At 45.3% G+C, this 13,522-nt stretch overlaps 1 protein-coding gene across 2 annotated transcripts; it reads right to left on the bottom strand.

Annotated features, from left to right (window-relative positions):
- Window positions 1–7: 7 nt before the first annotated feature.
- agbl5 (AGBL carboxypeptidase 5) lies at window positions 8–11,973 on the bottom strand. 2 transcript variants are annotated; one of them, XM_080513761.1, is made up of 17 exons: window positions 11,944–11,973; window positions 10,586–10,844; window positions 10,309–10,480; window positions 10,000–10,166; window positions 9,718–9,895; window positions 9,372–9,550; window positions 8,208–8,742; window positions 7,764–7,933; window positions 7,545–7,680; window positions 7,250–7,461; window positions 6,937–7,148; window positions 5,996–6,172; window positions 2,267–2,409; window positions 2,115–2,167; window positions 1,819–1,898; window positions 1,417–1,541; window positions 8–1,341 (listed from the first exon to the last, which is right to left on the bottom strand). In XM_080513761.1, exons 2-17 carry the CDS (start codon window positions 10,798–10,800, stop codon window positions 1,270–1,272), a joined length of 2,826 nt encoding a protein of 941 aa, XP_080369887.1. In that variant the 5' UTR covers window positions 10,801–10,844; window positions 11,944–11,973; the 3' UTR covers window positions 8–1,269. The 2 variants fall into 2 exon arrangements, with proteins under 2 accessions (XP_080369887.1, XP_080369888.1); XM_080513762.1 differs by having other exon boundaries at window positions 6,937–7,145.
- Between the last annotated feature and the right edge of the window lie 1,549 nt (window positions 11,974–13,522).

Here is a 13,522-nt window from a genome sequence, read left to right as displayed (position 1 = left end):
TCAGTCACAATAGGTTTTTTTTTCAGAAAACACCAAAATATGAAATCCTATATGGATATACAGTGTCTAGATATGAACTGAAAGAACTCGTTCCCTTTTAGTGTGCTGCCGGGAAAAACAATCCTACAGATCTGAGAACAGGAAAAGTATATTCAATACAAAATCCACCGTCACCTCGCCATGAACTTCTTCATGGTTTCTTAGGTGACATCCACTCAACTCAAAAAATTACAGTTGCAAAAAGGAAACTTTGAACAGTTGCAACTATTTGTATCACATTTCTTAACTTCTATCACAGGCCATATCAAGTCACAACACTTCTGTATTTTACTGCATTTGATTTGACCATTTAATGTCTAAAGATACTTTCAGTCTTTCAAGATTGGGTGCATCTTGGAAAAAAAATATGTTCCAATTCTGTTACATATGGACTTTTAACCCCCTCTCCTTCAGATATGCAACATGTATCATGTTAAAACGAGACATTTTCAAACAATACACACATTTGGAATTACCACATTACATATTTGGTTGTACATCCAAAAAAAGTGATACGAAGGTGCTGTTGTGTGCTTCAGTCAGGACAAAATTACAAAGTGGGCCGGCCCTTTGTTGGAACTGTACACGTGGCCGACTCAAATATTCAGCAGTGCATAACAGTATTGGTCAGAGTGCAGTTCTCGTGTCTTCGTGGACTGAAATGACGTGAGAACACAAATGTCAGGGACAGTTCTTGGTGCTGAAATGTTCACAGATATGCAAGTACTGATCTGAGATCGTCTGGAGAACCCGACTGCGGGAAGTTAAAATCAGTCCCCCACCCCAGTTGTGGTGGTAGTGTCATGGAGCAAGGCACTTGACCCTCAGCAGCTCCAGTTAAAAATTAAAGATATTGTTTGTGATGAGCAACAAGGTCAGTCAGGAATAAATACAAATTTATATTGCACATTGTCACTGTACACTCCTGATCACCATCCTAAGATGTGTTACAAAATTACAAGAATTTGCATTTTGCACTGTTGGATCTTGGGAAAAAAAAGATGCAAGTCGAGCTTCAAAATACAAAAAGAATAAATGGGAGCAAGAGACAATTGCCGGCTCAGAATGTTTAAGTGTCTTTCTCCCATTTCTTCTTTTTGTTGCATAATGAAGCTCGAGTCTTTAAGATCCAACAGTGCAAAATGCAAATACTTGCAATTTTGGTAACTGGTCTTGAGATTTCTGATCAGAAGGAGTATCTACATGGAAACCTGGTGCTCTGTGCAGTTCCTAAGCCTCTCCACATAGGGGCGCTGTCTCGCACACGTGCAAGGCTTCAGGCATCAGCGGCGCTTCTTCAACCTTCAAAAACAATCAAGTTTGAGTCGTTCAAGTAAACACGCAATATTGCGGTTTTGACGGGAAGTCTGCGCTCACCTGTTGGAGCCGTTGCTCCGTCTGTGGCGCCGCTTCTATGATGTGGCTTCCTTTAGACTGGAAACTCCCGCCCGCGCTCTTTTGCCCGAGCACTTTAGAGGATAGCTGGATGACACCCTCCCTCTCTGCAAAAAAAAAAAGAGTACGTGAGGATAAGTCTGGTGAAAGGAGAGGAAATGAGGCTCGTCACTGCCAGAGGCCAGTTTGAAGGTTAAGACACTTAATGATTCGCCGGCACTAATCAAGTCTAAAGAGTCTACAGCCACCGGCGACTCGAGGCACAAGCGGAGCTTGGAGTTAAATGCTAATCTCGGTATGCCAACAGGCTAATGGCTTCTTCAGAGGACGGCGTGACCAGGTTCAATATTAACCGGGGGGGAATGAAGACGTGTGCATTTTTACCTGTCTTGTGCGTTTGTGGAGCGTCGCTCGATCCCATCCTCCGGATGGGGATGCGGCTCACATGGGGCTGCAGATCACACCTGGACAGACGGGTGACATTGTTGGCGCTCGTACAGGAGAGGAAGCCACGGATATTTATTTACAGTGTCGCGGCATTACAATGGAAGCTTGTAACATCATCCCGGAGTCGTTACCAGCTCTGCTCCTCAATTTACTGTCACCAGGCGGAGGCATCAAAATGTTCAAAAACAACACACACACACAAAAAAAACCCAAAAAGAAAAGATTGGACTTACTTGGTAAATTTGATGGAAGAAAGAATGTGATCAAGCCCAGAGTCTTTAGCAGCCTGTGGCAGATGGAGACATGACAAGGAGAGGTTACCGGTGATACGATGGTGAACATGGAGCTTTTTTGCATCTGTGTCGACGCGTCCAGGTGAGCTAACCTCTCTACTGGCCTCCGAGGCGTGATGGGTGACCTCCGGAGTCCGGCAGCCTCGCCCGACACGAGCGGGCCGCGCGGGAAAGGACATCCTGGACCATCCGGCTGAAGTGGCTTCCTTGGCCTGAAAGTTTGGGCAGCTGAGGCCTGTCAACCAGACGGAAGGGACATGAATGCGCCGTGCGGAGCGTGACGCATCGGGGAATTTAACCCACGGCGATGCCCGCTGACGTCTTATGCAACACGAGCTTGTCAATTTCGCTTAAGTGGGAGGGTTGATTTTCAAAAGACGTACGCAAAGAGCGAGAAGAAAAGAAAAAGAAGGGGACACGCAGGGTTCTTGATTCACAAAGGGATAGATTTTATTCCAGAAAGGAGGTAAAAGACAGCAGCACATTCAGAAAAAGGTGACGCTTGTGAAGACGTGACAAGAGACAAACAGTACAGGAGGCTAGCACCACATTGAAGGAATCACAATTCTCATAAGGAGCACGAAGCAGAAGGACCTATTGAGAATGCGGCTACGCATACGGTGGTTTTTTTTTTTTTTCCCTTCTTCCTTTTCAGATGAAGGTGTGGGGAGCATCAGGAACAAGAGACATCAAAGTTCACAGTGAGAAAGCGGAGTAAATCTACAGTCCACCCCCTCCTTTTGGCAGCTCGTAATGACATCCACCCAGGCTGCGTTAAAGTCATCGTCACAGAGATGGCAAAGGAGCATCAAGTAAGACGTTTTATGTCCCATGAACGCAAAACAGCCACTTTAATATTCAGATATTTGACAATTTGTTCTCAAACCTTTTTCTCTTTCGGGAATTTACTCTTTAACGTCCCGGCGTTTGGATGATATCAGTTTTATTATGTTAAAAAAAACAACAAAAGAAGGCCATAAAAGTCCTAAATATGCCCCTCCAAACAATAATAAACTGTGAGTAGAATTTTTTTTTTTTTTGAAAGTACAACGAAGCAAGGCACAGCATGACCACACGGCACTGGGACACAACGGGAGCTACAGCGAGGCGGCGTCAGACGCTCGGTTCACAATCTGCTCTGTTAGCTGCTCGTGAAGCATTTGGAAGGCCGCAGACCCGCCGAAAGCAGCCGATTCGAAAGACGGGCGCCACCGTGAAAGGAGGGAATCACAGCTGTAGTTCCATGAGGTTCACATATAAAAACCGAGACGACCACAGAATACGTTAAACCGCCTACAGCCCGTCACAGGAAACATTTATCCGCCTCAATAAATAAACATTTACTTCACCGGGTAGGTGAAACATATATCTGAATAAATAGATAAAAAAAAGAAAAATAAATCATTTATTTACATGAAAACTACAAGGAAATTAGGAGAGTAAGCCAAACAAATTCGTATGATATTGCTTGTTGGCAAACGGCTCTATAATAGAAGCTTCCAGAGCAGCAAGATATATAGTTTTGGTCCATGTGAGGTTTCTGGCAGTAAGCTACTCGTGACCAGCGACGGCCTGTTGCTGGAATAATACAAGGTTTCATTGCCATTATAGACTAATTCACCAACTTGCATACGGATAGTAAATGTACATCTTGAAGGGAGTTTTAAATTAAACAGTGAGCTTGTTGTCATGGAGAGGAAGGCCGCAGACACTGAAAACACAACTTTGTTTTTTTATTGTTTTTTTTTAATGGCTCGCAAGGTGCCTTTCCAAAAACGCCCCGACTCCATCTCCCTGTAGATGGCGGGGGGAAAAAACGCCACGTTGTGGTCGTGAATACAGGTGCGTCTCAAAAAATGTGAATATCTTGAAAAAGTTCAGTATGTTTTGTCAAGTTATTTCAGAAAAAGAAATCCATATATACAATAGAATCATTACACATAGATTGAAATGGATGATTTTGGCTTACAGACAATGAAAACCCAAAATTGATGCAGCGATTCATAAAAAGATTTTTTTTTTTATTGATCTTATGTGATATTCTAATTGTCAGACACCGAATTTTAGGTTTTCACTATCTGCAAGCCATAATCGTCAAGATGACAAGAAATAAAAGCCTGAAATATTTCACTGTATGTGTAATGAATCGATATAAAATAACAGTTTCATATTGCTACTTTTTTAAGATATTAAAATTTTTTTGAGCTGCACAATAACAACAATGTTTGCCTCCAGAGTGTCGCGACCACCAGTCAATATTCTCCTGGGACTTGGTAGTTTTACAGCTTCTCCTTATGCGTGCGTGTGGTTTCATTACAAAACAAAAAACAAATAGCAGCACCCACTAGCGGACCTGCATGAAAACTACATCGTTTTCAACGTTTCTGCAGTTGCAGTGTCAGTTGTTGTGTAAACGCAAAACTTTTTCTGATATGAAAACCTGCCAAACCAAAGCGTTTTCACTTGGAACGTTGTAGTTTAGAACGGAGCCTTAGAACTTTCTCAGATCTACTCCACGTTCTAAAAAGCGCCTATAGACATCTGCAGACCTAACTTTGAGGAACTTCTTGGTCCTGGATTCCAAACTTTTAACTACAGTGTGCGACTTCCTCTCTTGAACCGACTCGAAACGGTGGGAAGGTTTTTGGTCAAGGATTTGCAGAGAAACAAGAGTGGAAAAAAAACAAACACATTCCACAAGACACCCATTGAATAATTGAACAGAAATGAGCAGTCTGACATGGTACAACATAAAAGTGCATCTTTAGCGCAGCAGGCGATTGTGAACAAATACCGTATTGGTCAGAATATAGGACAAATATTTTTTTTTAGTCGGGGTTTATCGTTCATCGCTCGGTGTTACACCAAGTTTTGCGTCACATCGCTGTGGAATGTGGCGAGTGTATCTTTCAAAATGTTAATAGTGGCTCTTTAAGTTCACGCAACCTTTTAGAAAGGTTCATATTTAAAAAAACAAAAATTGTTCAAGGTTGTCTTGTATTTGGACCAATACGTTATATTGAAAGCCTCGACAGAAACATTGAGAAAACAAGGATATCCAATAAATAAAGTTCTGGCTACTTTCCATAGATCGGCACAGTTATAGCTATTACATGTCTTATTCACTTACATACAGTCTGAGAAAGAAGCGTGTTGTAGAAATAAGCCGGATTATATTATTTTCAATATGAAGGCAGCCGGTTATTGTTCAGCATATGTTCTGCAAGTCCCAGAGGGACGACGCAGGCCGCGTCTACACTGGACTAACACATTCAAACTCTACTCAGCCTGCTTGGTTTATAGTTTAGTCGAGAATATCCACAAGGAGAACACAGAACAACGTGATGACCAGGACATGATTCAAGGTTGGTGGAAAGACGAACTCCTCACCTAAACACATCGATCATTGAGGAGTTTTGAGAAACGTTCGTGTAACGTTTCTCCTTGAGGTTCGAAAACTGTTAATATTATGTAGTTTCTCAGATTTGTGTATGAAAACAACGGTATTCCAGGAAAAGTTAGAAGAGCCAGCACCACTGATGGTTTAGACACACTCGCACACGTTTTTGGACCTAGTTTCTACAAAGACAGTCGGTTGATGGAGTTTTTAACACGCGTCTTGTCACATACTCAGTCCGTTCACACACACACACACACACATGAGCACATTCAGTCCGGGGTGGGCCCAGCGGGGGTGCCGCTGGCCGGCGGGAGGCTCTGGAGGAGCAGGGGGCTCAGTTTGGAGAGCAGCGCGGGGCGGGGCAGGGCCTGCAGGGAGGGGAGCAAGGTGGAGAGGCTCGGAGGCTGGAGGGAGTACAGACCTGTCATACTGACGGAGGCCGGGAGGGGGCAGGAGCCCGCCGCGCACACTGAGGAAGACGAGGACGAGGAGGAGGAAGGGGGTGAGGGTGGGGGGCGGGCGGTCGCGTGGCTGTTGCCAGGAGACCGGAGGACGGAGCGGTGGTGAGGGGGGCGTCTCTTCTCCTGAGGCTTAGTGTCTACGGAGAGGGAGACACACACCTGCTCAAGGGGGGGGGGACACAAAACAAGATGGCGGCTGGATCTCTTTGGGTTGATGGGCATGCAGGATGGGGCAAAAACACGTTTCCACCAGAAGCGCCATGGAGCGGCTCTGATCCAGATCTCAGGAGCGACAAAAGCCACATCAAGCTGCGTGGAAACGCTCGAGACTGGAAGCTCCAACTTTGTGAATGGAGCATCACGTCAAACCTTGATGGCCAACAGGCCAGATGGACAGATGCACAAAAAGTCCAAATAAATAAAAATCAAGGAACACTGATCATCCGATGCGTCGGCACGGTGGACCAAAACCACATCACAACTCTACCGAGCTGCTTCTGGTGGAAAACCGGGGGCGGATCTGGCGTGATGGCAAACGTCACCACTTTGGATCGGTGCGTTTTCAACCAAGGAACCGCAGTACATCCTCAAGAGGAGACGAGGCATGCAGTGCAAGAGGCAAATGAGCGGGTCGTGAAGGAGTCATGCGGATGGGTAAGGCTCATAAATGAGCAAAACGCTTGATCGTGTCAAATAAACGAGAGAAACAAGACGGTATCGAGGGAAACTTGACAGATGACAGTCAGACACATCCGCTCTCTAAAAGCTCCTCTTTTTTTTTTTTTTTCTTCTTTAGAGTTTGTGATGATTCAAGACGAAGAGGACAGAAAACCCTCCACACAGGAAGAGGCGATACAAAAATGCCAGCCGGGCAAATCCCACGGCGGCAAGATCAACTCACCCCTGACTGGCCCGAGTGTCTTGTTGCCTCCCCGGCCGCCGCCGCCGCCATGCGTGCCGTTGTGCTGCGCGTGAGCTCGCGACGGAGGGCAGCCAAAGGTGAAGCTCGGGGAGTTGTGCATCTTCGGGGAGGGCGTCTGGCTGCTGCTGCTGTGGCTGTTGCAGCGGACGCGGCTGAGGGTGTTCTCCGACGCCGACCCGGAGATGCCGCTGCTTTTGGACATCGAGAACGCAGAGAACACCGCCGTCACTTGCTAGCGGGAAACCGAAGGGGCGCGCACGTCGGGACGGCGGGGTCTCGCGGAGACACTCACGTGTTGAAGCTCTTCGGCGGCGACACCCTGCTGCCGCCGTGGTGGATCCTCGGGGGGGCGTGGACGTGCGCGTTCAGGCCTTTGGTGTTGCGGACGTGCTTGAGGATCCACGCTCGGAGGTTGGTCAGGCAGGTGTGCTCCGACAGCACCAGCCGCGGCCAGGGGTTACATTCCGCCATGTCCAGGGCGGACACGGCCACCGCACGTCCCACCTGAGACACAACAACTCGCTTGAAAACGACCTCGCGTCTTTAAATTCTGTGACTTGGGAGCATTAGGGACTTTTTTCGTCTACCTGTTCGAATATCTCTGGAGTGTATTTTGGAGGGAAGGATGAAGGTGGAGGTGGCGTCGCTCGTCCGTTGTCGTGGCAGGCCGGCGGGATGGTGTTCATAGTTTTTCCGGTGTTGTAGTTGCACTCTAAAGTGTAGCTGGTGACAAAATGTACATTTACTCCTCAGAACTAACTAAAATGTGATTTTTGTTCCAATTGAAAAATTCCGTCCCATCTGACCTGTGAAGCAGCCCTATTGCCTTGTGAATGGCAACCCGGCCGCTGCCTTCTTTAGACTGACCGTCTCGTTTGTCTCGAGCGTACATGTTTTTCTCAGAGAAGTTGCAGCCCAGAAAGTCAAAGTGAGCCGAATTCACAGCAATAAGCTTTGGATACAGCATGTTCTCCACCTGGAAACACAAGAAGAAGAAGGGAAAAAAAAAAAATACAGCACCTTGAACATGCCAAAAAGTAGTAAAAACTACTAAAAGTTGCCGAAAATATCAATCAAATCTTGAACAATTCTGTACTTCAGTGTTATACACAGAAACACTTGAGTTTACAAAACATGATATATCACTTAATCTATTTTCACAAGGTTATTATGTTTTTGAGCAACGATAAAACCTACAAAAAAAAACAGAAATGTAGCTCACTGAAGAGTGAAACAGTAAAATAACTGACCTGCTGGCTCTCCTCTGGAAGGTTATTCCCATACATGAAGCATCCACGTTTGGAGGCGTGGCCATGTAAGTCCACATAATAGGCCACGCCCCCCTCATGGGGCGGCACCGGCTCCGGTTCCTCCTCCCGTGGCGGGACTGCTCCGTCTCCAGGGGTTTCCGTCTCCGCGGGACCCGACGTGCCATTCTGGTTTCCCTTCTCCGTCTCCGTGGCGACCCAGGCGTTCTCCTCCATGACCATGGGCACTTCGGGCGGCGCGGGGTTCGCGTCCTTCTCCGCGTTCCGTTGGTTCAAGCTGACTTCCAGGGCGGTGAGGGGAGGAGTCTGGTGCTGGTTGGTGGGTTTGACGTTGAGCGGGGTGGAGTGTGTGTGCGCGCGAGCGGGGCTGCTGCCGCGGGTGCTCGACTGGAGCTTGCGCACGCGGTTGTGGGTGTGGTGGTAGAGCAAAAGGGATTTGGCTGCATAAATGGATGGGTGCAGCTCCGGACTGGGGTTCAAGTATTGCCTGTTGAGGTTCACACCTCTGGAGTCGGTTCTTAAAAAAAAAAAAGAAGAAGAAGAAGAAGAAAAGGTAAAGATCCACAGAATGAGAATTGTCATCGTTTATTCATTCCAGTACTTCCCGGCAATTAATGGTCAGCTTGAGCCTCCTGACCTGGGTATGATGTGGTACGAATTCTGGAGGTGTGGCTTAAGAGCAATAAAATATTCAAGTGTAAATTGTGCACACAAGCCTGATTCGCTGGGTTATTGATGGAACTTTGTAGCAAGGATTTGATGTTTTGTATAAAAGGCTGACAGCCAATATAGTGCAAATGTACCATAATTGACCATTTAACCATTTAACCATGTTAAATCTTTGAGGAAACATCACAAAGGAGTCAGTTACTGACCTATAAGTACTTGCTGGCTTCTTAAATGGCTATTAAATGTAATATATTGTATTTATATGTCAGAATTTTCAAAAGAAAAAGAGCAAATTAGCTTTAAAACAAAGTAAAACTAGCCTACATGCTACTTTAAATCAAATTTCATGCAGCATAGAAGTCCATTTTCTTTCTTTTGTGAACAGTGTATTCATATTTGGACTTTATTTTGTTGTTGGGTTTTTTTTTTTGATTGATCTGGAGTTGACATTACGGTTGACGTGTGCGATTTCCTCACCTGTAGTGCCCGCGGACGACTCCGTCCGGGTTGAGCATGGGAATGAGCTTGAACACAAACAGGTTGCGCAGCGCGTTTGCCCGCGGGTCGTCTCTTCGGAGGATGAGGTTTAGGAAACCGTTGAACACAAAGGACGACGGAGTCTCCCCGGGGTGCACCCGGCTGCTGAGAAAAAACACCTGAGAAAACACACACACACACACACACACACACACAGAGACGCATATGGCAAGAGTAAGCCTCAGTGGTTTTTATTTATCATACGGTGAGTGAACAGCAGCGGAGTCTTTTCATGGAATTGTGGGACTATCGTCGGATAAGTCTTGCTTTCTGTATGGAGTGTTACCCTTTTGCCAGGGAAGCGGTGTGGTCGGGGAGTGTTGGCGTCAGGAAACAGCTTTGGCAGACGCGGCTCCCTCTCATCCTGCATCCCGCTGCAGTTCGTCACAGTGAGCAGGTCCACCCGGTTCCCGTCTAGAGAGTTGCACAGCAGTTCTCTGTGGTAGTACACAGTGCCTGGCGCACTGGGACATGGAGAGGAGACAGAAGGAGGAAGTAAAAAAACAAGCCAGCGCGTGTACGTTCACGAACCAAACACAAGGTAAGGCATGAAGACGTCAGCCGCTACCTGCTCGGATTGAGCCGAGCGGCATTGGGGTAACTCTCATCCAGCTGCTGCAGCATCTCCTGGCACTCGCCGTAAGAGAACGGGTAGCAGAAGGAGAAGTAGGTGGTGGCTCCTCGCACCTCCAGCAGCCGGTGGCAGAATGACAGAATGAACTGGTTATCTACGATCTGCAAAGCAACAAAAGAGAAAAGACATGTCTTATTTTTTTATTTTTGTAGAAAGATAATAATAGCTCATCTGGCAGCAGCTCTGCTTCACACACTTTGATGCCAACATCCTCCTCCCCTCCCCTGACAGGCTCATCTCTACCTCGGATGTGGGTCTGTCCCGGATCCTTTCCCACCGGTTTTTGCCAGGTAGAGTCCGTACAAGAGGGGCCATGCCCTGACTGTACAGCTTCCTCTGGTTGTTCATGTTCATCACGTTGACCTTCAGCAACTTTCCCGGTGCCGCCCCCCGCACACTGAAGTAAAACCACGATCTAGGGAACAAAAGCCCGGGTTAAAAAAACCCCAAAAAAGACAACAATGATGTATTTGTTCTGTTTTCAAGCATATAGCGTCACAAAATCGGAGGCTCTTGCTACCTGTTTCCATTCTCGAGCTCCGTGCCGGCGCAGTCCGGCTGCGTCCACACATTGAACTCATAGTCAGGGCTGAGGTTTGAGCCCGAGGAGGAACTCCCGCTCGAGGCTGTGTCAGACGTAGGGCTGGAGTTGCCTTTGTCCACCTTCTCCACACGCGCCAGGTTCCCAGAGTCAAACTTGGAACTGAACACAATATTGCCAAAGCGAGCCTCCATCGCACTCTGGCCTCTTTCACTCACTTTTTTCCACCAGAAAAAATCTGTAAAAAACCAAACAAACAAAAAAAAGATAATATTTTTGTTTGTGCAGCTCGCTAGCGCTGGAGACTGAACTCTCTGACGATCCAATCAGAGGGCTGGAGTACAGGCCAGTATCAAAATCTGATTGGTTAAAGCAGCAGATGCCTGCAGAATTGAATATGAAGGCATCATGCAGATTTCTTTACCCTGGCAACAGGTGACAGCTAAAATGCGATTGGTTAAAATCTTTAATATGGAAGTGCACAGGTTTTGGCCCACCTGCCTTACCTTTGACACCCCTGGTATAGAACCTAGATGGATGGATAAATGCCAATAAACAAATAGGATGCCACAAATCCAATCTGTGGCAGCATGTAAAAACATCAATAACACAAGATTTGGGACTGATTTATGCTGCATAAATATCCGGACAAAAAAAACACATCAAATCATCAGTCTGATATGTCAATGAAACTCAAAACGTTATTGCAAAATTTGCTCAGCTTAAATTATACCAGAATTGATCATTAAAACGTATTGACCTGAATACATGCAGGTCAATAAACAACAGCGACTCCCTACGGTCGTCATGCAAACTGCAGCAAACGCTCAACATCTGACATTTTCAACAATTACAAGACCGTTTCTCCAAAAGCTCCGTTACCTCTGCGTGTTTGCCGGAGGAGTATTTTGTGAAGGATGTGAGAGCCTGTCGGTCCAGTAAGATGAAATAACGTCCCTGTTGTTTGGTTTCTGGCCAGAAGCGGAGCCACAACAACAACAGCTGACCGACAAATGGAGTAAAAAGGGGGAGTGGAGTAAAAAGCTGCAAGCCTCGCTCTCGGTTTAAGATTAAAATTACGCTACGCGTCGATAAACCGAGCTGATATTTACTGATTTTCTCATCAAAACCACCAATTTCACTGTCCAATGTCACAGCGATCATAATATTGCACACAGCTAATGCACCGCGGCTAACAACGTAGCAACCAAACAAGCTCGAAACGGTCAGTCCTGCGGACAAAGGGGACAAAAGCACTGTGCCTCCTCGCTCGACAACATCGACACAAATAACCCGCCCCAGTGTCCTCGCCAGGCCGAATAACGCTCCGGTCTTACCCCGCTGTTTTCAGTCGAGGTCCATTTTTGTTTCCATCGTCCTTCTCAACCCTCAGCGTGCTGCGTTCACGGACCTCCGGAAAAATGGTGGTCCCATCACCAGGCAGCTCGACGTCTCGTGCTATTATTATTATTATTATTATTATTGTTATTTCTGAGTTGTGCTAATAAAAAATATTGTACGTCCCTCATTTCTTGCTTGTTATTTTCAAGCCATCAATTTGTCTAAAATTTTCTTGCGACGATGCACTTTCTACCCATTAAAACATTTTTTAAATAATATTGACGGGAGAAAATGATCACATTTTAGATAACTGTCTGTCTCTGAAATCTATTTCAATACCCCTTATATCAGAGGTGTCAAACATGATATAAAAGAATTAAAAAAATTCTAAGAAAACATTGATTTAATAAAGACAAAACAGAAAATATCTATAATGTTCCCTTGAGAACTATCAGTAGCCTGAAACCATGTTGTCAGGGTGACATTTTGAAAACATGCATGCAAAAGACCGTGAAATGCACCAGCTACTATAGATGTTTGTTTTTTTAACACGTCACTGAATTACATTTTGCATTATGAGAATTGGTTTCCCAAATATAACACAGACCGCATGTTGTAGCAAGAAGAGTACTTTTCCATTCTGGTTTGGTTTAAGAAAATCCCAGACATGAGGGACAAGGTTCGGAACAGCATCTTCCCTTTTGGGTCGTGCCAGCATTGAGGATACTGATGCTTAGAAAAGATATGTGATTCAATATTTGATTGGGCTTCTATCCTGGAAAAAGACGGTGAATAGAAAAATCTAAAGCAACAATGTTTCCTGACTGATGATTCTTGTGTTTATTTCTTTTAAGAAAAATTTAATTTTCCCTGCTACCAAGAAGGTCAAAACACACATGTATGAAATAGTGATTCGTCACAGACGAGCTGAAAGACATTTTTCCCCCTTGTGCAGGACTTTTTTTTCCATAAGTATTGCTTGGATAATAATCTACAAACTTCTATTATAATGAGACTAGCACAAATGTTTCCACAGTGATTTACTTAAAGCTTGATTAAAACTCACATTGTTGATTACATATCAAATGATTGATGTTTGATGATTGATGTTTTGCGGCTTCAGAGTTTTAACATCATTTTGGAGAGTGTCGGTGTTCTTTTACATTACAAAGGCTGATTTCTCATCTGTCATTGTCTCTTATTGTGAAAATATACCTGGCACGAGTTCGGGCTTGGAGGCCTAGCTGTGTCTCCAAGAAATAACACCTTACTCAAAGATATTCGAGTAAAGAGTTTTGTCCCATTACAGGTTTTTCAGACCCCCCTCTTTTTTTTAATGTCAATTTCAATTATTAACATGTCACAAGTTTGGTGCTGCACACTGCTCCACCCAACCAGAGGCATTAACATTTTCTTTAATCAGCCAATAGGCAGTGGATTTTTACAGTGAACACGAACTGAATAATGTTCCTAGAGTGTCATGGATGATTTTCATGCCAAAATATTACAGTTTCTACTCCGATTTACAGCAAGCGGCACGTTATTTCAATGTTTTCTTGTCATAAGAAAGAAAAC

This window comes from Blennius ocellaris (assembly GCF_963422515.1).
Source record: "Blennius ocellaris genome assembly, chromosome: 18".
Taxonomy (NCBI): Eukaryota; Metazoa; Chordata; class Actinopteri; order Blenniiformes; family Blenniidae; genus Blennius; species Blennius ocellaris.
This window is presented reverse-complemented; position numbering and strand designations above follow the sequence as displayed.

What these genes read in the sequence shown, in the direction of transcription:
- agbl5 (XM_080513761.1), bottom strand. Translation starts at nt 10,800, where the DNA reads ATGGAGGCTCGCTTTGGCAATATTGTGTTCAGTTCCAAGTTTGACTCT. An exon ending in CCTCGGAGGCCAGTAGAGAG is followed by an intron (nt 2,168 to 2,266) that starts GTTAGCTCACCT and finishes CATCTGCCACAG; the next exon opens with GCTGCTAAAGACTCTGGGCT. An exon ending in TCTTCCATCAAATTTACCAA is followed by an intron (nt 1,899 to 2,114) that starts GTAAGTCCAATC and finishes CCGTCTGTCCAG; the next exon opens with GTGTGATCTGCAGCCCCATG.